This window comes from Muscardinus avellanarius, assembly GCF_963383645.1.
Source record: "Muscardinus avellanarius genome assembly, chromosome: 1".
NCBI classification, from domain to species: Eukaryota; Metazoa; Chordata; class Mammalia; order Rodentia; family Gliridae; genus Muscardinus; species Muscardinus avellanarius.
The window spans coordinates 95,425,319-95,451,270 of NC_137786.1; the positions used below are offsets into that span (position 1 = coordinate 95,425,319).

At 34.9% G+C, this 25,952-nt stretch overlaps 1 protein-coding gene across 3 annotated transcripts in view; it reads left to right on the forward strand.

The window, feature by feature from the left end:
* Positions 1-25,952, forward strand: part of FER (FER tyrosine kinase) — a gene marked incomplete at both ends in the record, with an annotated part of 398,115 nt that overhangs the window by 84,319 nt on the left and 287,844 nt on the right. The window contains one exon of one of the 3 annotated variants that reach the window (XM_080719604.1): positions 20,077-20,208. The exons of the other annotated variants lie outside the window; for them this stretch is intronic. Coding sequence (XP_080575730.1) covers positions 20,077-20,208 — 132 coding nt within the window. Of the gene's footprint in view, positions 1-20,076; positions 20,209-25,952 lie in introns of those variants that run through there. 3 annotated transcript variants of the gene reach the window in all.

Consider the following 25,952-nt stretch of genomic DNA (forward strand, 5'->3'; position numbering starts at 1 on the left):
GGGTCTGAGATTTTGCAGTCCAACCCAGTGAAGGAGTAGCAGTGGCAGAGATACTACACCCTAGTCTCAGCTTCCCGTGGGAAAATGCCCAGCCTTGCACTTCTACAGTCTTGCGAAGCTTTGATTAACTCCCTGGGTCTGAGACATTGCGACACAACCCAGTAAAGGAGTAGTGGTGGCTGAGATTACCACAAACTCCAGATCCAGAGCACCCTAAGTGAAGTTGTGGTGACCTGGGGAAGAACCCAGAGAAGGCACAAACTTCTGAAATCATGGGAAAGAGGAACAATAATGGAGCAATGAACGCCCACAACCCCACAATATCAGAACCTGATAACACAGAAATACAGAGATCTTCAGAAGATCAAATCAAGAATATGACTTTAGAAATAATACAGGACTTTCGAAAAGAATTTAGAGTCTGAAAGAAATAAAGGATGTAATCACTGAAGTAAAGGCATCAATTCAAACTATAAACAATCAATTAGACCACACGGAGAATAGAATCTTGCTCCAAGAAGATGATCACTCCAAAATGAACACATAACTTATAACTTAGAAAAAAAAATCAGACAGCAGGAATTGACATTGAAGAAATATGGGCCCATTTTAAGAGAGCTAACCTAAGAATAATTGGAATAGAGGAGGGAAAAGAAGGTGAAAACAAAGGAATCAATAATCTTCTCAAAAAAGTAATAGCAGAAAATTTTCCAAACATAGAGCAAGAGGTCGATACACAGGTCCAGGAAACTTATAGAACTCCCTTTAGACAGGATCAGAGAAAACGTTCCCCACGCCACATAACTGTCAAAATGACCAATGTAGAAACCAAACAGAGAATCTTAAAGGCATCAAAAACAAAAGGCCAAGTGACATTCAGAGGCAACCCACTTAGAGTCACTCCAGACTTCCCAGACCAAGTCATGAAAGCTAGAAGGGCTTGGAGTAACATATTTCAAATTCTGAAAGAAAATAACTTCCAGCCAAAAATTTCCTCCCCAGCAAAACTATCTATCAAATTAGATGCAGAAATAAGAAGCTTCCATGACAAACAGAAACTGAAGGAATTAATGTCTTCAAAATCAGTGCTAGAGAAAATACTCAAATCGATTAACTACAAAGAAGAAATAGGTAATACACACCAGAACCAGAGAAACAAATTTTTCCATTTAGCAGATAACTAAGCAAAGAAGAATAAACAGTATCTCAAACTGAAATCTTAACATGTTAGGAATTAAAAATTATCTCTCAGTAATCACACTGAATGTAAATGGCCTCAATTCCCCCAATGAAAAAACATAAAGTTGCAAATGGATTAAAAACCAGAATCCATCCATTTGCTGTTTACAAGAAACACACAAATAAAGATAGGAACAAACTCAAGGAGAAGGGCTAGAGCAAGATAATCCATGCTAATGGAACTCGAAAGCAAGCAGGAATAGCAACTATGATATCAGACGAGTTAGACTTCAGACCCAAAATTATTAGAAGAAACAAAGAAGGTCATATTTTACTGGTAAAAGGAATAATCCAGAAAGAGGAAATAACAATAATCAACATCTATGCCCCAAACATAGGTGCAGATACTTTCATAAAACAAACTTTTTGTGACATTTAGTCACACATAATTCCCAATACAGTAGTGCTGGGAGACTTCAACACACCTCTCACAACACTAGACCAACCTTCCAGACAAAAGGTCAGTAAAGATGCCTCAGAACTAAATAACACCATTAATCAAATGGACCAGTTGGACAAATATAGAATATTTCACCCAACTACAACAGATTTTATTTTTTCTCAGCTGCTTACAGAACCTTCTCAAAAATATATCACATCCTGGGACACAAAATGAGCACTAGCAAATTCAAAAAATGTTACATACTGAAATTAAACTATAAGACGACCTAGAGAAACACACGAACATGTGGAAATTGAACACCACACTTCTGAATGAAGAATAGGTCATAGCAGATGTAAGAAGAGGTGAAATCAAGAAATTTCTAGAAACAAAGGAAAATAAAGTAAAGATATATCAAAACCTCTGGGACACTTTGAAGGCAGTATTAAGAGGAAAATTTTAGCAATCAGTGCTCACATAAGAAAAACAGAAAATCTTCAAATAAATTACCTAATGACACACCTCAAAGCCCTTGAAAAGCAGGAACAATTGAACCCTAAACCAGTAGAAGACAGTAAATTATTAAAATTAGAGCAGAAATTAATGAAATAATAAAAAAATACAGAAAATCAACAAAACTAAAAGCTGGTTTCTTGGAAAAATTAACAAGATAGATAAACCATTAGCCAATATAACTAAAAAAGAGAGAGAGAATCCACCCTAATTATGAACATACAAGATGAAAAAGGATATATTACTACTGTCAGTGTAGAAATCCAGAGGAGTATCAGAAACTACTTTGAAAAACTATACTCCAACAAAATGGAAAATCTGGAGGAAAATGAATACTTTCTAGATAAATACAACCTTCCTAAACTGAGTCAAGAAGATATGGAAAATTAAACCATCCAATAACAATCAAAGAGATTGAAACAGCAATAAAGAGCTTACCATCAAAGAAAAGCCCAGGACCAGATGGTTTCCCAAGTGAATTCTATAAAATCTTTATAGAAGAGCTAACCCCAGTACTCCTCAAGTTATTTCATTAAATAGAAAAAAGTGGGACTCTCCAAAATACATTCTATGAAGCCAACATCGCACTACTAATACCCAAACTGAATAAAGACAGCTTATGGAAGGGAAACTACAGGCCTATATCTCTGTTGAACTTGGATGCAAAACTATTAAACAAAATATTAGCAACACACATTCAAAACCACATAGAGAAAATCTTACACCATGGCCAGGTAGGATTCATCCCAGGGATGCAAGGCTGGTTCAACATACAAAAATCAATTCATGTAATTCATCATATAAACAGAATCAAACACAAAAATCACATGACCATTTCAATAGATGCTGAAAAGCATTTGATAAAATCCAACATCCATTTATGATAAAAAAAAAAACTGTAGAGAATTGGAATAGAAGGAACATATCTCAACATTATTAAGGCAATCTACAATAAGCCCACCACCAACATCATATTAGATGGGGAAAAATTCAGGAATTCTCCCTAAAAACAGGAACAAGACAATAATGCCCATTATCACCACTTCTCTTCACTAGAGTACTAGAGACTCTCGCCAGAGCAATAAGGCAAGAAAAGGAAATCAAAGGAATACATATAGGAAAAGAAGAACTCAACTTTTCACTATTTGCAGATGACATGATACTATATTTAGAAAACCCAACCAACTCTACCAAAAGGCTTATAGAACTGATCAACAAATTCAACAAAGTTTCTGAATACAAAATCAATCTTAAGAAATCAGAAGCTTTTCTGTACACCAACCATAAATCCATTGAAGAAGAAATACGGAAAACACTTCCCCCTCAGGATTTCCAAAAAAAAAATAAATAAAATACTTACGAATAAACTTAATCGAGGACATTAAAGATCTCTACAAAGAAAACTACAAAACATTGAAAAAAGAAATTGAAGAACATCTTAGAAGATGGAAAGATCTTCCATTTTCATGCATAGGCAAATCAATATCATTAAAATGGCCATCCCTCCAAAAGTGATCTACAGATTTAACGCAATGCCCATTAAACTACCAAGATCATTCCTCACAGACATAGAAAAATCAGTCCTTAAATTTATTTGGAATAACAAAAAGCCCAGAATAGCCAAAGTAATTCTCAGCAACCAAAACCATGCAGGAGGAATCACAATACCTGACTTTATACTACAAAGCCATTGTAATAAAAACAGCATAGTACTGGCACAAAAACAGATACATAGACCAATGGAGCAGTATAGAAGACCCAGAAACTAGCTCTCACACTTTCAGCCAGTTGATTTTTGACAAAGGGGCCAAAAACCTACACTGGAAAAAAGATAGCCTGTTCAACAAATGGTGTTGGCCAAACTGGTTAACCATGTGTAGAAAATTAGAAATTCATCCCACTTTCTCACCCTGTACAAGATTCAATTCAAGATGGATCAAAGATTTGGAACCAGAGACCTTGAAGCTCCTTGAAGAGGGCATAGGTCCAACACTGCAACACATAGGTACAGATAAACACTTTCTCTACAAGACCCCAAAGGCACAACAAATTAAAAGGCGAATCAATACGTGGGATCACATGAAACTGAAGAGCTTCTGTTCAGCAAAGGAAACTGTCAAGAACCTCAGTTGACCAAAAGAATGGGAGATTTTTGCCACCTACACCAACGATAGAGTACTAATATCTAGAATATACAGAGAACTCAAGAAACTCAATACTAAAAAAGAAATCATCCAATCTAAAAATGGGCAAGCGACCTAAATAGACACTTCATGAAAGCAGAAATTCAAATGGCCAATAAATGCATGAAAATATGCTCAACATCACTGGCAATCAGAGAGATGCAAATCAAAACTACCCTGAGTTTTCACCTTATTCTAACTAGAATAGCAATCATTCCAAAACAACAACAGATGCTGGCGAGGATGTGGAGAAGTGGCAACTCTAAAACATTGTTGTTGGGATTATAAATTAGTGCAACCACTTTGGAAAACAGTATGGAGAATCCTCAGAAGAATGGCCACAAATCTGCCATTTGATCCAGCAATACCACTTCTGGGTATCTACCCAAAAGAAAGGAAACAAAACTACCAAACTAATGCATGTGTATCTATGTTCATAGCTGCACAATTCACCATAGCCAAACTCTGGAACCAGCCAAGATGTCCATCAACAGATGAATGGATTACAAAAGTGTGGAATATGTACACAATAGACTTATTTAGCCATTAAAAAACTCAACTACATTATTTTCAGGGAAATGGATTGAACTGGAAGATATTATGCTAAGCGAGATTAGTCAGTCACAAAAAATAAGAAATCGGATGCTTTCCCTATTATGTGAAAGCTAAGGAGAAATGGGTCATAGGAGGAACTCTAGATGAAAAAGGAAATCCTATAGAGGAGCAAACAAGACAACCTAAATGAGGGGATGGGAGGTAAGAAGAAGGAAATTCTCTAACACACAAAAGTACTTAAACATATCAAAGTCAACCACTAAGCCAAGTATGGGAAGGAGGAATTGGGAGGGAATGGGGTGCTAATTGGGTCGGGTCTAAATGGGTGATGTGTACATGTATGTCCACACAAGTTTTTTACCTCAATATGATATATGAATATAATGTGCCAATAAAAATTAATTAAAAATAATAAAAAATCCACAAACTATTAAAAAGCAATATGTAAACATACTTCTATCAGAAAATAAACAACTACTATGAAGAATACAAACTAGGACTAATAAGTGCTGTAAATATAACAAAGTATTAATGTTGGTAAATATTTAAGGAGATCATGTAAATTAGTTTATAAAAAAAGTAATATGCCAATTCAAAGTGGCCAAATCATGAGTATTTCATAATAGAGTGATTAGAAACTTTAATAACAATATAAGAAATTCAACCTCACTAGTAATGAAGATAATGAGTAATAAGTACAAGTGAGAAATAATTAGGCATTTAACTTTTCTGTTGCTTTTCACAGTAGCCATTTTTCCAACCTTTCATCTATTCCAGTCAGGAAAAAGTAATTATTCAAAATTTAAAATCAGAGCAAATATGGTCGTATTGATCCCCACAAGATGGCCACAATGGATTTCTTAGTACATTTATGATAACATCAGATTTCTTTAAATAGCCTATCTAACAGCCCCTTCCATCCAGTTTGACAATCAGAATGGATTCTGGTCTCATACCACAGACATACCTCAAAAGCAAAACACAAATAACAGCAATATATAAGGGGGAAAGACCTGAGAGAAGTATTTGGGTCAGACTGTGGGGTGCTTTTCTTGATTCAGTTTAAGAGCAAGTGTACGTTTATGAGGAGTGTGGTCAGAACTCTCACAAGCAAAGCAGTTCTGACTGGTCAGGTCCAGGTTACAAATGGTGAACGGAGTTGCTAAAGTTGAACATGAAAGAACAGTGCTAGAAATGAGGACATACAAGGAACTTTGAGGCCTGAGGTAAGAACCATTCACAATAATGTCAGAGATTGAGAGAAAATAATCTCAAATCATTTGCCAAAGACATAAATCAGTGAAGGGAATTATCTGAGGGGCCAGTAGATAGATCCTATGAATGAAATTGCCCATTAATGGTTTAATTTATACTATTGTTATAAATACTTCATCTCAAAAATATTTTCTGTATTCAGTACTGTTTCTATTCTTATTGTTTAATATAATACCTGGCAGTATGTAGGTGCCAAATATTTTATGAGAGTGTCTGATGTTGTAATATAAAATCATGCATATTTAGATTTTAGTTTTTGTCAATTGCATGGTTTCTCTTTTACCTGTTCTTTGGTATATAAGAACTGAACCATACTAACCAACCAACCAACCAACCAACCAACCATCCAACCAAACAAACAATACATGTTTAGTTAATGTGGAGCTGGTTTTCTAGAATCTGCTTTATAAAGAATAAATTCCTTATAAAACTGATAGACAGTAAAGGATTCAGAGAGATAGCCTTGACTAACATAATCTTTATTTAATAGATATGCAAGGTAAATGTAATATACTGTGTTATTTAAGCAGGACCAGGATGAACTATGTCCTAAAATATCTTAACTATAGCTAGGTGTGGTAATGTATGCTTGTAATTCCAGCATTTGGAAGGCTGAGATAGGAGGATTGCGGTTCACAGCCAGCCTCATCTACTTAGTGAGACTGTTTGCAACTTGTTGAGACTCTGTTTTAAAATAAAGGAATAAAAATTAGGCCTGGGGGTGTATCTCAGAGGTAGAATTCCCCTGGGTTCCATCCCTAGTACCACCCCCTCCCCCAAAAATCTTAACTATAAAAACCACTTTGGAAAAACTTTTGCAACATCAACTAAAGAAGGAAATGCATACTCTGTGACTTGGTATATCTGCTCCTAGGTCTATGCATATACTATTAAGAAATGGACAAGAAGAATATTCTAACTAGTAGATATCAGGGTAGTGTCTACTCCTGGCAGATGAAGTTGCTTTTAAAACCACATTGGCCACTGTTATAGATATAAAATGTCCCTAAAGAGCTTATTTATTAATGTTTAGAGTTCATATCATTGAGTCTGAGGGCTGTAATTTCAGAAGTAGATAAATCCATTGTAATGGATTACTTGGGTAGTACCCCCTAGGCTGTTAAGGTGTGGCTGGAGGAGGTGGTCCCTGGGGGTGCAGCCTTGGAGGTTATATGCGTGGTTCCTCCTCCCTGGCTCCCTCTCTTGCTTCCAGCCTCCATGATGTGAGCACAGTCCATGTGTTCTCCCTTTCTCCCTTCTTGTAGCCCTATTCTGAGATCCGAGGTCCCTGGCCTCACATGGGCTGAACCCGAAACTATGAGAAAATAAATCTTCTTTCCTCTAAGTTATGTGATCAGTCTTTAGAGTATAGCTGCAAGAATATTGACAGATAAAAGCCACACTTTTCCCATCCCCCACTCCCTTCTATTTCTTTCATGGACCAGGGGCTTCTCCCTTTTTTTATACTAAGAAGCATTATTAAACATTAATTGCAACCAGGCATGGTGGCGCACACTTGTAATCCCAGCATTTGGGAGGCTGAGACAGGAGGATTGCAGTTCACAGCCAGCCTCGGCTACTTAGTGAGGCCCTTGCAACTTAGTGAGACCCTGTTTCAAAATAAAGAATATAAAAATAGTGCTGGGGTGTCCTTTGGAGGTAAATTGCCCCTGGGTTCCATCCCTAGTACCGCAAAAAAGGAAAAAAAAAAATACTATTTCTGATGAGAAAGCATTGTATCTTTCAGGTCTTTGAGAGCTGAAAAAGTTTCCTGGACTATAGGGTCAAATATTTTGTCTTAAAAAGCCCTATTAAATTATAAATGTCCTATGCAGAGATAGCATATTAAGCATCATCAGACATTAATCTGTACCTGGAATCAGGGGCATATGGAACTGAAGAGTAGAAATCATGTTGAGAGTGGGTAGAACAAATGTGTGAAGCACTAGTTTGAATGGTAGTCCTGATTCTGGATAGGCAGGTGGTGAGTGCTGTGGTGGTGGAGAGGGACGTGAGAGGTTGTGGCAGATGAATTTAGTCTATTTTAGTGAATTTAGTCACAATTGTGTGTAAGTCTGACTTTTCACTTCAAAATTAAGTTAGTTTGACAGAAGTATACAGAAAATATACTTAGAAGAGAATGCTGAGAAGCTTTTGAAATTTGAGAACTCTGTCTTTTCAGTAGTATAGCAAGGCATGGTGGGCATTACAGGCAGAAACCAGTGGACATAGGACAGGAGGATACAGGGTGGGTGTATAACTGGGTTGGTAGCTTAAAGTAGGAAATGGATTGTGATAGGCATCTGGTTTTGGAAGTTAGTGATCAAGGGACTAAGAAAAGGATTGGTAGAGGCAGAAATTCAGGCAGAGTCAAGTCACCAAAGTCATAGTTTTCCAAACAGAAACTTTCTGAAACTCTAGTAGTTAAATGGCTCTTGTTCCTTTATTTATTTACTTTCTAAAAAATTGGGCATAGGGGAGTGGTGAGTTGGTCTGGGCCACCCTCCCCCCCCATGCCATTTTGGCATGGGGCTGTAACTATTTTCTGTATTTCTATGTTTTTAATAAACTTCTTTAAATCTTCAAAATAATTTGGTATAAACCTGGCATGGTGGTCTATGCCTGTAGCCCCACCTATTCCAGAGGCTGAGGGAGGAAGATTGTGAATTTGTGTGTGTGTGTGTGTGTGTGTGTGTGTGAGATTATAGTATTTATGAAGTCAGGGCATTGTTCTTACTCTACAAAGGACTTTTCCGGGGATACATTGGATTGTCCTAATTAAAATTTGATTTTAGAGGGAATTTTTTTCTTCCTCCCAACCCTTTGTTTGTGAGGGCATTAAGGAAAGTCATTCATGGAAGAGGGAGAAGGAGACATATAACAGAGGAAAGACAGCAAAAGAAGAAGGTGAGGAAAGAAGAGTAATAGAGACACAGGAGGAAGAAGAAAGGTAAAGAACAGGAGAGAAAAAGAAAATATGGAAATAAAAGACAAGTTAAAAGTAAACATGAAAGGGCTAGGAAAAGGAGGGGAGAGGAGCGCATGTGACATCAGGCAGCTTCTTGTCCCCTCTTCTCTCACCACCTTCCCCCATGCCCTTGCTTGACTCAGGGAACCATCATATGACCCACTTCCCTCTTCTCTCCTCCTCTGCTCTCCAGGTTTCCATTTTTACTGACTTCTGACTTGAGAACTTTCCTCTGTTTCTTTTTTAAACTGGGACTGTACAAGGTAAGAATTTATAGGCAAAGGAATTGATTATATTGGCATTCTCATCTATAAGTATTTTAAACTAAAAATCTTATTGAACTAAGCAAATTGAAAGCTGTTAGACTTTTTCTTTATAGTTCAATAAGATGTAACATATAGTCACAATTTGTGCTTGAGATATTTAGGGAAATTTACTCTCATGTTTGATTCAAATTTTAGATTAAAAGCCAAATTATATATTTGAAAAAATTTGTTTCTGTAAAAGTATTCAGTTGACATCAAAATAATTTGTTGATTCCCAAAAGTTTTTTGGGGGGAGGTATTTAATAATATAAAATGAAAAGAGGGAATTTAGGTATTTACTCTAATAATTCAGACCTACAAACAGAAATGTTTATTGTAGTATTTTGGGGAGTAATGAGAGCCATGGATGAGTATATACATACATTATACATATAGTTACTTCAGTTTGCTATTAATTTTGTCATGGGTATTTACATTTAGCTTAGTAGTGTTCAATGAATACAAATATCTATACTTTTTGATATGGTAGGCCTTTCTTGATTTTATCACTTATAAGTCATTCATAGTCTTTTGCTACTTATTGGGCCCTAGTGTAGCTGTATTAGTAGAAAAGAAAATTGCTAGATAACTATCATGTTAACTCGTGATTAGATGACATAAGATGAAATTCAAATCATTATGACAACTCTTCCCAAGATTCAGTTTTGTTCTTCCTTTGTGTATAATAGAATTATATACAGTTTTTCTGTTACTGTAATCATTGAATATCACATTTGACCATATTTTCAAAGATTTAATTTCTATATTAAATATAATAGCATTAATTGAACATAAAAGTCTATATTTTGATTAGGTAGGATTTTCTTATATGCTACAATGAGTATTTAATATCATCTTTCATTTGTATAATTGTCACAGTCTAACAAAATGTATTTGATTAAAAAGATTATTTGCCAGCCTCTTTTGATAATAATGAAAATCCATGAGGGTTCTCTGTATTTCAAAGAAATATAAAATGATACAGATTGCTATACAGATATGATAATTCTGATTTTTCACTAGCAATTTAACTTACCAACAGAAATTAATGCCTTTGTACTTCTAGCATTTGATGATAGCATACAATTTAGAGGTCTCATTTTAATTTAGTGGTTTTCACTATAATTTTGAAAGTTGTGCTGCAGAATTAAATCATAATTGTTTCTACTTTGAAAGACATACCATGCTTTTAAGATGATGGTATAATTATAAATATAATTTAGGGGAATAAAGCAAGCATAGACTGGCCATACTATGAAAATACAATTTTCTCCCCATATGAAGATGAAACCTAATTTAATTTTTCTCTGTCATTCCTTATGGACTTCTTGGCTTATATTTTTGATGTTGCCTCTTTCCTAAATCAGAGACAGCTTTGACTTTGTGCCTACTAGCTGTGTAATTTGATTTTGTATTAGAACACAAGGAAATGTTCCTGTGTCCTAATTTTCCTTAAAGTCCATCAGCTGATTAGCTGAAAGCATGTAAAAGTACTCAGGATTGAAACTCCAGCTTAATCATTTTTAAGAAAAGCAACTCAGTGGAATGACCATATCAAAGGGGCTAAAGATGGCTGGGAGCATGTCATCAACTTGAGGTGAGCAGGCTTTTGTTTTAAATGACTAGTAGAAAAGACTGTCCTTGCCAGTCGTGGTGGCGCATGCTTGTAATCCCCGCGCTTGGGAGGCGGACACAAGACGATCCTGCAGGTTCAGAGCCAGTCCCGCTGGCTTAAGAGACCCTGTTTCCAAATAAAAAAGCATAAAATAGGTCTGGGAGTGTAGCCCAGAGGTAGAAAAGACTGTCCTAGATCTGGGAATATATAAATTATACATGGTAAGATCTGGGAATATATAAATTATACATGGTAAGACTTTTATATCATGATTCAGTATTTGCTCCTTTGCATGCTGAGTTCAGTCACTTTTTCGTTCATTTCTTGCCTTATTCCATACAGTATTTGAGGTTGCTAATGACAATAAAATTCAGCAAAATATAAAATAAAATTAGAACTAGGAAAAATATGAGTTATAATGGATTTTAAGAGCTAGAGAAAAACCATACTGACCATGGCATGTCTGTATAGCTACTCCTTCCAGAGATGTTATAATGTCTCTTAAGTTTCCTAAAAGTCAATATGAAAAGGGGAATAGTCATATGATAGTTTTAAATAAAAGAGAGATTATCACATTGCAGAGGAAGCAGTTTTTCATTGTATATAACTCTAGTCGATTTTATTTGTTTATTTATTTATTTATTTATTTATTTATTTATTTATTTATTGGTACTGGGGATGGAACCTGGAGGCATTCTACCTCTGAGCTACCCCCATCCCTGTTTTTTATTCTTTATTTTGAAACAGGGTCTTACTTAGTTGCAAAGGGCCTCACTAAATAGCTGAGGCTGTTTGCAAACTCAGATCCTCCTTTCTCAGCCTTCTAAATGCTGGGATTACAAGCGTGCACCACCACGACCAGCTTAGTAGATTTTCTTATTGACATTTTTAACATTGGCTTTTATGGTGACAGTGCCTTTGACAGTATCATCATAACTATAATAAGGAAGGAGATTTATATGGACACACCTTGTACAATCTATAATCCCTCAGTGGAAGTGGAGGCCTTGACATAAGAATGCAGCTGTCTATTAAGTGATTTTATTCAAGAATATAATGTAGACTTAGAATGAACTGGATTTTTAAAAATTTGGTACATTGTAATTTTATATTATTGGTGTATACAGTGTTAGAAAAATATATGCACACACTCTTGTTGCTCTCCACATTGTCCCCCACACCCCAGCCCACAAGTCTTTGAGGTTGGACTTGGCAATTTTGTATACGTTCATGATATTATATCTATTTTGGCGTTCTTTATGACTTCATCCCCCTGTCCCTTCCCTAATCACCCTCAGTCACTCTCCTGGAGTCTTTGCACATTTCTCTCATGTTTCCCTTATTGACAGATATCTCTCTAGCTTCCACATAAAAGAGAGAACATATATCTACTCATTTTTTGGAACTGAATGTACTCAGCATAATATTATCAAGTTTCATCCATTTTCCTGCAAATGGTGTAATTTTGTTTTTCTTTTGGCTGAGTAAATTCCATTGTATATGTATTTATGCTTTGTGATCCATTCATCCATTGATAGACATCTAGAATGATTCCATAATTTAACTATTGTAAATTATGATGCTGAGAACATGGATATGCCCATATAATTATAATATTCTGATTTCATTTTCTTTGGGAAGATGTCCAAGAACACTATTGCTGGTTCATATTGTTTTTTTAAAAAAATTTTAGAGCCGGGCATGGTGGCACACGCTTCTAATCCCCATGCTTGGGAAGGCAAGACAGGAGGATTGCGCAGGTTTGAAGCCAGCTGCACTCACTTAAGAGACCCTGTTGCCAAATGAAAATATAAAAATAGGTCTGGGAGGTAGAAGGGTTTCCAGGAACTCCAGTACCACCAAAAAAAAAAAAAAAAAAAAAATTAGTACTAGTTTTCTTAGCTGAAGTTTCAATATTAATGAATAATTGTATTTGATACAAATAGTTCTAAATTGCTGATATTCTATATTTGTTTGAGTATGGGTCTGTAAGATTAATACCATTTGCTAGTCAATTCATTAAAAAATTAAAGACCTGTCTTGTCTTTGAAAGTTGTTGAAAATCCTTTATATATTAAAAATAATTTTTGTATTTGTAGAAACACAATCTCTATAAAATTATTAAATTTTGTCACTTGTTAGGTATAAAAATATTAATGATGAATAAGAAATTAAAAATTTTTAACTTTTGCTTAAAATATTTGTGTTTTACTTATTGATATTTTTATGGAAAAGCATTTAATCCTACTAAAATAAAAAGAAATACAAATCAGAAACAATAGTGAACAAAATTTTTGCCTATCAGAATAGAAAATGTTTTTTAAAAATTTGGTATCCATTTTTCTTTTTTTTTTTTGCAGTACTGGGGATGGAACCCAGGGGCATTTTATCTCCAAGCTATATCCCAGCCCTATTTTTTATTCTTTATTTTGAAACCGGGTCTGACTGAATTGCAAAGAGCCTCACTAAGTAGCTGAGGCTGTATGAGAACCGCAATCCTCCTCTCTCAGCCTCCCTAATGCTGGGATTATAAGCATGAGCCACCACGCTCAGCTTATTCTTTTTTTTTTTTTTTTGCTACTGATTATTCTTAATTACACTTCATAGCTTTTTATTTATGTATAATCAATTTTTATATAAATTTTAAAGATAGTTTTTGAGTGTTGAAAGTTTTTCTATAGTTTGAAACATTTCATTTTGGCATTTTAGAGGTATGGTTTTTCATTTTTCTTTTCCTTTGGTATTAGGATTGAACCTGGAGACATTCTACCTCCAAGCTACACCCCCAGTCTGATTTTATTTCTTATTTGGAAACAGAGTTGCACTAGGTTGCTGAGAGCCTTGCTTAGTTGCAGAGGCTGGCTTTGAACCTGTGATCCTTTTGTCTTAATCTCCCAAATACTGTGATTACAGGTGTGTGTTACCATGCTTGGCTGAGGGAGGAGTTTTCTAAACAAATTTAGCTAGTATCTAATTAAATTCAATATTTAAGCAGGGTGTGGTGGTGCATGCTTGTACTCCCAGTACTTGGGAAGCTAAGACAGGAGGATGGCAGGTTTGCTGCCAGCCTCAGCTATTTAGTGAGGCCCTCCACAACTTAGTGAGGTTCTGTTTCAAAATAAAGAATTAAAAATAGGTATAAGGGTGTATCTCTGAGGTAGAATGCCCCTGGATACCAAAAAAATTTTTTTTCAAAATTTTAAATTTCAATTTGCAATTTGCAATTTAAAATTTCCCCAAAGACCATTCTTTGAGAGACACTTAATTTGTTTCATTAGCATTTGGTAGTACAAAGTCTCATATATTAGGTTGTGCTAATTTGTCATTTATGAAAAATTATCCAAAGAATGGAGCAAACTCTTAATTACTATTTACTATATATCACAAAATATGCTAGACATAAAACATATTATTTTATTTATTGTTGAAAATCTTGCATGGCGTTACCTTTGAGACAAGGACATTTAAACTTGAGAATATGAAGGAAATCAATCAGAATCAGAGTGGCAGATTCAAGCTCAAAATTATCTGATACTTAAATTTATATTTTATGTAAACATTGTTGTCTGGTTGCTAAACCAACAGAATCATAGTCAGAGAACCTTAATTAGAATCCTTCATGTTATTAACATATGACCATTGGAAAAGCTGTGTAACCTCTATGAGATGAATCCTTAGAGGGCTATTGTGGCCCAGGTTTGTAATCCCAGTATTTGGGAAGCAGAGACAGGAGGATCGCAGGTGTGCTGCCAGCCTCAGCTACTTAGTGAGGCCTTTTGTAACTTGGTGAGACCTTCGATGGCTCAGCTGGTAGAGAAGAGGATTGTAGAGTAAACAAAATAAAGAATAAAAAAAAGGGCTGGGAGTGTAGCTCTGAGGTAGAATGCCCCTGAGTTCAATCCCTAGTACCACGGGATTCCTTATGGATGAAAAGTGGCAAGTCCTAGGAACCTAAGGGAAGTATTTTGAAAATTGAGTAATGTTTGAAAATATATTTAGCAGTGCCTGGCATATAACTAAGCTCCATGAATGGTAGCTATAAAGAAAATGATATCCTGATGTCTCCTAAATGTGGTTTTTCAGTACTTTTTATATTGTAGACTACATTCTACTTTAACATTATTTTACTTTCTCTTAATAGTTTAATACCCAAAGGTAAGAAATTACCAGCAGGTGGAGCTCAGTGTCAGAAAAAGTCAAATTTCTGTAATTCAGGTATTCAATCACCTTATATTTTAAAAAGAAAACTTAACAAATATATATAGTTTTGAAATTTATATGCAAAAGTTTTCTATTTTTATCATGCCTACCAGAAGTTATCACCATGAAGCATAGTTCTTGAATATGTAGAAAGAATGTTTTATTTTTAAATTCTTTGTTGTATCTAGTGTCATATATAAGGTATCATAGTTTGTTTCCATGAATAAAGCACTTTTAATATGAATTTAACTTAGTGCATATATCCCTCCACCGTGTTATACTTCATTAAGATGTATGACTACAGTGCATCAATAAAAAAAAAGACTGGCTTAGAACTTGATTATTTTATTCAGCAAAGTAGTTGTACTGATGATCTTAAATTTAACTTGTTAAAAACCTTCAGATCTGCCACTCAGACTGTCTTCCACTTCTTAGTAAATGGCTTCACTGTCAACTGCTCAAGCCAGGATCTCCAGGATCATCTTTTGGTCCACTCTTACTCAGTTTGCTCATCTACCGCACCAGCAAGTTCTCTTGGTATTAGCTCTAAAATATACCCCTAAATTGACCTTTTGTCAGCGTCTCCATTGTGATCATCCCAGTAAAATCCCCCATAAATTGTGTTCAGAACTACTTCAGTTACTCTACCTGCTGGCTCTGCTGGCTCCTTTGCCCATCCTCCATTTTATTTTCTGTATAATTAGTATCCTTCGTGTGTCAATGAGATCTTCTGTTTTTCTTGTTTATGACCCTTCTTTTTTTTTTTTTTTTTTTTTGCGGGTGTGGGGATGGAACCCAGGGGCATTCAACCTCTGAGCTACACCCCCTGCCTTATTATTTTTTTATTTTTTCTTTCTTTCTTTTTATTTTTTTGGTGGTACTGGGGATGGAACCGTTCTACCTCTGCGCTACACTCCCAGACCTATTTTATATTTTTTTTATTTGGAAACAGAGTCTCTTAAGCCAGCAAGACTGGCTTCAAAGCTGTGCGATCCTCCTGTCTCCGCCTCCCAGGCATGGAGATTACAAACATGTGCCACCACACCTGGCTTTTTATTCTTTATTTTGAAACAGGGTCTCACTGTGTTGTAGAGAACCTCACTAAGTAGCTGAGGCTGTCCGTGAACCACCATCCTCTGGTTTCAGCCTCCTGAATGCTGGGATTACAAGCATGCGCCACCACGCCTGGCTTTTATGACCCTTTTGACCCTTCAATAACTAGGATAAAATTTGAATTTCTTACTATCACCTAAACTACTGGATCTTGTCTTTGTCCATCAGACCCCATCATCTTCCAGTTCTCATTTGACCACACATTAGCCATTTTGGTCTTATTATCCTTTGAGCACACCAAGCTTCTTTTCATCTCTATGTCTTTTGGTTTCCTCTTCCTTTAATACTCTTGCCCTGTTCTTTATGTCTTCTTTTCATCATTTTCATTTAAATGATGCTTTTTGAGATTTCTCTGACTACTCTGGCTATAAAGAGACCTTTTATGATCCCACATACTGCCATTATTATTCTTACTGCCTTTTTTCTTTTCTTACAAAGCACGTCTACAATCTTTACTATTACTACTTCTATGAAACTACTACTCTTTTGTTGGCTAACGTTACTTAAGGTCTAAGCACTTCCATGTGTTCAATACTAATGTGTGTTTCTTAGTATATTAACTCATTATGGTATTTGTTTTTATGTATGCATGCTTTTATTATCTACTTTCTTTTCTAACCACCCCTGCTTGCTCCCCAAACTAGTGCTAAGAAGATAGGCTTTTCCTTTTATGTTTACTGCTATTTTCTCTGACTTATATATTACTGCATAGAGGAGACGAAGCAATTAAATATTTTTTGAAATTTTGACAAGCTTTTTGAATTCATAATAATAACTTAAAGTCATCAAGTATTTTTATGAAATAATTTTCCAATGGAAAAGGGAGTATTTTCAATAGACAAAATCATGCCCAACCATTATTCCTAGTCTTTTTATATGAAGGTAATGGAGTATATAAATAATCTTCTTAGGTTTTAGAAAAGACTTTGATAATGTTCTTTATTAAAGGTTACTACTTGTTAAGTTACCATTAAATGAGAATTATGCTTTTTTTCATGGCCCAGAATAGATTTAAAATCAGACATCAAAGGGTAGGCATAAATGGGTATTTATTTGACTGTATGGGTGTAAAGATCAAGATGTCTCCATAATCAATTATCACATCTGGGGCTGGAGATATAGTTCAGTGCTAGAGCAGTTACCTAGCATCTGCATGGACTGAGTTCAATCCCCAGAACTACAATAAATAAACACATAAATAAACAAAATGGAATTTAAAGATCATATGTTATTGTTTGCATTGTATATCCCCAAAAAGATATCTTCAAGTTGTAATGTCTAGTACATGTGTATGGGACCTTGTTTGGAAATAAGTTCAGTCAGTACAGTGTGGTCAAGTTAACGTAAGGTTGTTGGGTTAAGCTCGAATACGATATGACTGGTGTCCATATAAGAAGAGAAGGGAACCTGAAGATGGTCATGTAAAAAGAGAGGTAGAGAATAAGTTCTGATGCCACAGCAAGAAAAGCCTAGCCCCACCAGGAGCTGTAGGAGGTAGGGGGAACAGAGCTTTGTCAGTACCGTGATCTCAGATTTCTAGCTTTCATAACTGAAGGAGAATAAGCTTCTAAGCCATTTGGTTTGTAGTACTCTGTTATAGCATCCCTTGGAACTAATATAGCATCCATTGTGATTATTGTTTTCATATTTGATCTGAAAGATAGACTGTCCAGTGATGTGTCCAGATAATATCACATCTTTCTAGCTACAAAGGGTAAAACCAGTGGGTATAGATGATGACAGGAGAAACACCAAAATTAGCTTTTCTTTGGGCTAGAGTACAAAGCAAGAAGCTGCTGTACACTTATACTCTTTGGCTATAAACATTAATTTTCATTCATTTTTTATCCAAGGTTGTGCTCAGACTTAAAGTTTTGCAATTTTATGATCCTAGGCAAGTGCCTGATACCTGGCAAACACCCAGTGAATATTGAAAGGATAAATAAATAAAGGTGCACTGAAAAAAAAACAAAGATAAGAAAATGGAAGTAAGTTTATTCAGCTATAAACTCTATCTTAGGTTTAAACTGAGCTAGAAGTAAGTGAGACCAATAAAGAATATTGAGAAGCAAAAGCATTATTTTCTCAGTTTATCAATACCTAAGCAGAAATACAGAATTGATATATTGTTAGTACACCTTTGGGGCCTTCTTTTTTTTTGGCAATAGGATGTCTTCGGTGAGATGGAGCAGGGACCTAACGCAAGAGGCAGAGTATAATAGTTATTGCATAGCTTCTGCTGCACAGTTGCTTAGATCTGAATCCTGCATCAGCCACTTATCGACTAATCTCAGGCAGGTTAGTTAACTTTATGTGCCTCAGTTTTCTTATCTATAAACTAGGTCTTGTATTAGAACCTATCTTAAAGGCTTATGAGCAGGAATTAGGTAATATAATCCACCTCAAATGCTGAGAACAATGTCTCCCTCATAAGAAACTTTCCACCTATGCTGCCTGTTACTGTTTTTTAAATATAAAATTTTTCTTAGAATGGGAGGCTGAGACAGATGGATTGCAAGTTCGAGGCCAGCCGGCAGTAATTGAGCAATGTCCTCAGAAACTTAATGAGACACTATTTTAAAATAAAAAAATAGGACTGGGGTTTAGCTCAGAGGTGGAATGCTTCTGGGTTCAATCTCCAGCACCACATATATAACAGTGAATGGTTGTTATAGACAAAACATAAAAATAGATACACAAAATGAAAAATAGTGGAAATTTTATAAAGTGGTATGGCTTAAAAAATTTAAATAGTCCATTTAATTGGAAAGGGAGCCAATGGACTTAAAAGAAGAAATTTTTATGTCAAGATTGTGATCCAGGAAAGTTTACTGAGTAAGACTTATCTAGTAGGTGTCATGTGCTCATTGTCTTCTCATTTGATTTTGTAAAGTTCCTTGAGCCTTGGTTCATTTGAAAGGATACTCTACAGTGCCAGAACAGAGTATCTGGTATCTACTACTTGCATAGTACTTTCTTTTTAAGAAATGAGTAAAAAAGCTGAGATTTATATAACAACAAATTATTATAGAACAGATTATTAAAACAGGAGCCTTCTTTCATATTAAACACTTATGGTTTTATTTATTCCAAATTTGATTTCTTTTTCTACCCTGCCATCTTATTGTCTGTTGTTAAGCTCAGTATATTCTTTCTGCAAGGAAATTTAAAATCTTTATTTAATTCATACCTTAGAGATTTTTTGAACATAATTTAGACTCTTTTCCTTCAAATAAATGAGAATTATAAAGTATTGAAAACTTATACCTCAAAAAATAGAAATTTCAAAGCATTTGATTTTAGAAAAGCTTCCTTGTACAGTTGGTTGTAAGATTCTGTTTCAAGAAGTACTTGAATGTTTGGTCTATTCTCAGAGATCCATGACCTAAAAGGGGAGATGTATTTATGTTGTATAGGAAGAAAATGTTATTTTATTTTAAAAGATCAATTATAAAAGATATATTTCTTAAATAGGGATCTTCACTTAACACACAAGGATTCCCTCTCCTTTGCTCAATAGACCAACAATGTGTTGGGTGTGGTTCCTTTAATCTAGAACAGACTGGTACACTTCCATACCAACAGGGGGAGACAGCATGAAGTAGGAGAGATAGGTCTTCGCCTCTTCTATTCTTGGCTTTTTTTTTCTTTCTTCTCTCAGACAGGAAGGTCTGTGGACAAAGTGACTTCTATAGGCACACTATTGGTAACTCTAACTTAGATTTGAGATGGAGCACAAAATGAAGTGTCCCAATTGTGATGAGAGTTGGCTGGAACTTAGTTCTGGCTTCCAGGCTTGTAAAACGTGTGCTTTAATGTCCAACTCTGAGGCATCCACTTCAGAAGTCCACAGAGATCAGGTAAGGGTACAGGCTGTTGCAGGTCTCCTTCAGTCAGACCCAGACATTATCCTAGACCAGAGGAGCACCTGTTTTATGTTGCTACTTTAAATGGGAATTTAACTTTAAATTTTTTTAACTTTGGAATCTGGTAGTAGAACAGAATCTGGCAGTAGAATGGAATCTGGTAGTAGAACAGCTTTGAATAATACTATCACTCAGATACCAGCTAGGGCCATTAAAAAAAAAAAAGAAGAAAAAAAAAGAAAAGGAAATGGTTTGTTTTTCATTTTTATTTGTTCCTTTATTCATTTTTCAGATTTGAGAAAAACACATGCTTTCCAAACCATGGGAAAATAACAAAGTAGAATTTTGCTGTATATTTGAAGGACAGAACATTGTTTAGTTTAACATTGGTATTGGTATTAAGGTTTCTATTTTCTAAATTTCAGTTTCTTTACTGGCTGGTGAGCTCAACTTAACCTTGTTTCCAACTTCTGTTACCAAAGGAAAGTGATAATATTTTTCTTGAACACAGTTATTAAATAATTAGTAATAATAACTGACAAAGCTTTTCATTATAATGTATAACTATATAGTTCTATACTAATTTCATAATCAATTCTTATAGTCTAATTTTGTAATAACACAGAATGCATTAATCCTTAATCTTTTAATATATAACATATAATTTTATGATTAATAGGAAGAGAGCCCTGTCTTTTAAATCTGTTGTGTTAGTAAAGAATTATATCTACATGTTATTTTTTAGCTTAAACTTAATTGCTTGCATTTTTCACGTCTCTTAATTTTTTGCCCCTGTAATTTAGGCTGTCTTCCAGATTAACTCAATTTCTGGCCTTCAAGGAAGAATGGAAATGCTACAAAACAATGTCTGATGATTATATCACTGCACATAATTTTTTCCTATCTTTGTTGAAAATCAAAATAGACATCTAAGTCCTGTTTTAGTGTTATGCAACTAAATATTTTGGTTATAGTGTTCTAAATATTTGTGTCTTATACTCAGTGTATAAATACTATTTGCAATATAAGGGTCATTATTTGTATGTACAAGTTTTGTGTTATCTTGATGTATAGATTCTTAAAAAGAGTGTATATGGAATATATGGGGATCATCTTATCCAGTTTATCACTTTATACATGTTTTTGAAGCCATACATAAGTTATTGACTCACATATTTAGTGACTTATACAGTTCACTTTTTTCCTTTTTTCCCTCCCTCACTCCCTTTCTCCCTCCCTCCCTCCCTTCGTGTGTGTGTGTGTGTGTGTGTGTGTGTGTGTGTGTATGTGTGTGTGTGTGTGTGTGTGTGTGTGTGTTTTACTGGAGACTGGCCCAGAGGCTACCTCTGAACTATACCCCTAGCTTTGTTTATTTTGAAACAAGATCTTGTTTCACCTTTCACTAGCCTTGAACCTGCAGTCCTCCTGTGTTAGCCTTCTAAGTACCAGGAATATAGTTGTGTGCCCTTGGCCCAGCTTTACATTTTCTTTAGCTTAAAAAAGTATCTTGCTTCCTTTTGAATCTTCATTTTTTAAATATTTTTGTGGTCCTTTTATATCTTGCTGTTTACATTTATGTTGTTTTTATATTATAGTCTCAAAATAATGTTCTTAGTGCTTGTTTTTGAAATTCTTTATCTGCTTAAATTATATTCATTTTTTCTTTTTATTTTATATTGGTTCTACTGTTTATGTTTAAGATAAATTGTAAATGAGTAAAATTATATTATTTCACTATTTAATATAAGTTTTATCTAGAGGAAAATGGGTGAGTTTTTGTGTTGATGGCTATTGGCCACCATCCTTAAAAAGATATTAATAAGAGAAGTGCACACTGACATGAATTTTAAAACAATTAAAGAAGTAAGTATTGACTAAACTCTCATATCTGTGAATTTCTATTCATAACGCTGAAAATTTATCTTTGGTTATTAGCTAATGCTGACCTAAATATAATGAGATTTTTGACTTAGGACAAATCTTACATACTGTTAAACAATGATCATCATCAGTCGCTCATTCAGATGTTGCTGTTGTCACTCATGTTTGGAGTCACACAAGGCTTATGTAGTGACTGCACTCCTAAGCTGATCATTGGAGGGCTTCCTTTTCTCTTAGAATCACTGTGTGTGTGTGTGTGTGTGTGTGTGTGTGTGTGTGTGTGTGTGTGTGTGTGTGTAGTACTGGGGATCGAATCTGGGCATTCTACCTCTGAGCTCTACTCTGAGTCTTTATTTTGAAACAGCGTCTCATTAAGTTGTGGACAGCCTCACTAAGTAGCTGAGGCTGTCAGAGAACCTGTGATCCTCCTGCTGTAGCCTCCCAAGTACTGGGACTACAAGTGTGTACCACTATGCCTGGATACTATTTTTTAATTTTTTCTTGTGGTACTAGGGATTCACTTGGATTCCCTTGCACCTGGGATCCCTCCAGGCCTAGTTTTCTTCCAGTGAACCTTAGCCCTCTTCTTCCACCTATGCTTCTGTTGCTGGCCACCAGCTCTCTTTCTAGTAGGATGACATATTGATTCTGTAGTAGATATGCCTCCATTTTTCAGTGGGCTCTTCCCTCTCTCATTTATCTCTTATAATTCCATGTCTTCTCAAAAAATTTTTTAAACCATGGAATTTTATTCTGGCAAGAAAATTTGCAAATTTCCTCTCCCAGAGAAGATTGCCCATTCTCCAATATTCTATATAACTTAGCATTGGAAAAAATGTCCTTAATTCTTTAGTATTCCTTCACCAGTGTGTGAACATCTCAGTTTCCAAGGCTTGTGGAGTTTGGTTGTGTGATATTGTTTTCACTGACGAGATTTTTCAAATTTCCGTTCATTCCTCTTTATTCATCTCTTTAGTATTCAGGTGGAAGACTTATTCAAAATCTTAATTTTCATGTTCATTGATCTATAAAAATGATATAAATTCTGGAGTGGTAGTTGGTAAGGAGATTTAGGTCAAGGTTCTTTTTTAAATTTTTATTATTTTTGTGTGTGTGTGGTATTGGGGATGGAACCCAGGAGCCTTCTACCTCCGGGCTATACTCCCAGACCTATTTTATATTTTATTTGGAAACAGGGTCTCTTAAACCAGCTGAGGCTGGCTTCGAACCTTCTTGATCCTCCTGTCTCAGCCTCTCAAGCGCTGGGGATTACGAGCTTGCGCCATCTCTCCCAGCTAAAAAAAAATTTTTTTATTCCCTTAAAGCTGGAAGAAAGCTCTTAGGCTCTTGTGGAGTAACTGGCACCAACCCTGATCTGCTTACTTTACAGATTTCTTATTTCATGAGAAATATGAAAGTCTTTGTTTGGGTAGGTTAATTTTAGACATTTTTGCCACATGTAACCTTAATCTTACCTAAGGAATAAATAAGATTTTGGTGAAAATAGATAAAATTCAGTACATTTTTACTGTTTTCACTATTAATTTGTGTGTATTAGAAGGTATTGGATCGCTGGGTGTGGGGATGCACCCTTGTAATCCCACTACTTGGGAGGCTGAGACAGGAGGATCCAGGTTCATGGACAGCTTCAGCTACTTAGAGAGGTTGTCTGTAACTTAGTGAGACCCAGTTTTAAAATAAAATAATAAAAATTCGGGCTAGGGATGTAGCTTGGAGTTAGAAATCCCCTGGGTTCAATCCCCAGCACTACAAAAAAAAATTGAAGAAGATATTGTCTATAGATATAGGATCTTGTGGTGGCACAAAGCTTATGATGGTAGAAGAGTTTTAGTATAAGTTTAGATCCTGTGGCAGATACTAGTATTTAAAAATATGGACCACATCTTGCCTTTGTAAATGTTTTCCTAATTGTTTTGACCTAATTGCCCCTACTGATTGGCAGCCAACTCACAAAATTTTTTAAAGTTGTACATATAATTCATTGTTTGCTGATATAATAATAGAATGTATGAGGGTGAATTAAATTGTTTACTGTAAGATTTAATATTTTTCATAAGAATAAAACATTTTAAGAAACTCATTTTAAGGGCTGTTATTGTCAGAGAAAACAACATATTTCTCTGTCCATCTCATATTTCAGATAGACCTTTCTAAGTATACAATTTAATATTATTGTTATAGATGCTCAATTTTAAATTATTCTCTAGCAGATTTATTCCAGCTATATTGCATCTCTCTTGAAAGTAAATCTACTTCTCTCTTTATATATACATATATTATAAACTAATTTTGCTCTTTTTTTTTACAAAAGAGAATGAAAATAGTAGAAAGTATGATCAAAGTTATAAAATAAACCAAAAGGATAAATGATAGGTAAATACTTTTGATTCTGTATCTATCTTTTACTCAAACCATCTTTTGGATCTTTTTAGTTTATTTTTATTAGCTTAAATTGGATATTGAGAATAGCTCTGCAGTGAACATGACAATGCACATTTGAAATTATTTATTGGAAATCTTTAATTACGAATTGACATCAGGGGAAATGTATACTGTATTAGTTTGTATAACAGTTACCAAATCAGATTAGATAAAGCAGGAAAGTTTATTCACTCTTATAATTAGATACATCCAAACTTTCAAACCACACCATCACCACTGGTCTGTTTTCATTTCTAGGCTCAACTGCTATAGTGACTTCTTTTTCAGGCGGGAGGTGACACTGTCCCACAGTATGGAAGTTTCTCTCAGAATAGCTGAGAGTAGGGCAAGCACTTAGAAGCAAATTTCTTTCTAAAATATATCTCCTGGCAGGATTGTATTTGTTGTTAAAGCAAGTACAATATAATGACTATCATAGTTCTTTGTTTAAAAATTGTTGTTTTCTATGCTTTTATTAAGTCTTAAAATTTTTTTAGGCTCTACGGTTTCTGATGCCATTCTAATAAATAAAATCTTGACTGAGGCCTTGAAACTCCAAATGTTCCCAGTTATTAGTTCTCCAGTAATAAAAGGAGCTCAGAACAGATAAGAAGATGATTAGTACATGTGCTGTACTAGGATTATAAATAACAAACCATCCAGGAAACATTTTAGATAAAGTTAGAAACTTTAAAACATTTACAAAAATGAAACGAATGTGTTCCTAGTAGTCTCTATAGTGTCTTTGTGAAGTTCTCTGTAAAAGATACAAAAACAATAAAATAATCCTTCCTACTACCCTCAAACAATCAAGAGGAAGAAAAACCAGAAATAAAAATTTTGAGACTCTGGCTTTTAATCTTTTAAATTACCATTTTAGGAATAAAGCCTTTAGTTGTATGGTAATTGGGTGCCAAAGAAAATGAAACCCCAAATCAAGTGTGTAACTTGGTAAATTAATGGCCTTTGTGTTAATGAAGACATTTAAAATGTTTCTTTGTGTTTTCTTGGTTTATAAATAAAGGTAAATAAAATGAGGACTGGTGGGTTACTTGTGTTCATAAAATACATATGAATTCCAGTTTGGATATAGAAATTGACAAGAGTTACCATTTCTTCCTAACAACCAAAGTAAGGCAGATAAAGTACAAAATAATGGTTTTTAATAAGCTTTTCAGAGAACCAAGGAAAAAAAGAAACTTATATGAACCTAAGTTCAAAAAGTGAGCAGTCTTTTATTGGAAAAAAACAGACTCCTGATTACTTCCTTCCATGGTATGAGATGAATACCAAAAATTTGTCTTGTGTTTGTGGTCCTGGGTATGGATCCAGGGCATTGTGCATCTAGGCAAGCACGCTGCCACTGAGCTCTACCCACAGCTCTCCCAACAAGTTCTTGGCAAACTTGTTATAAC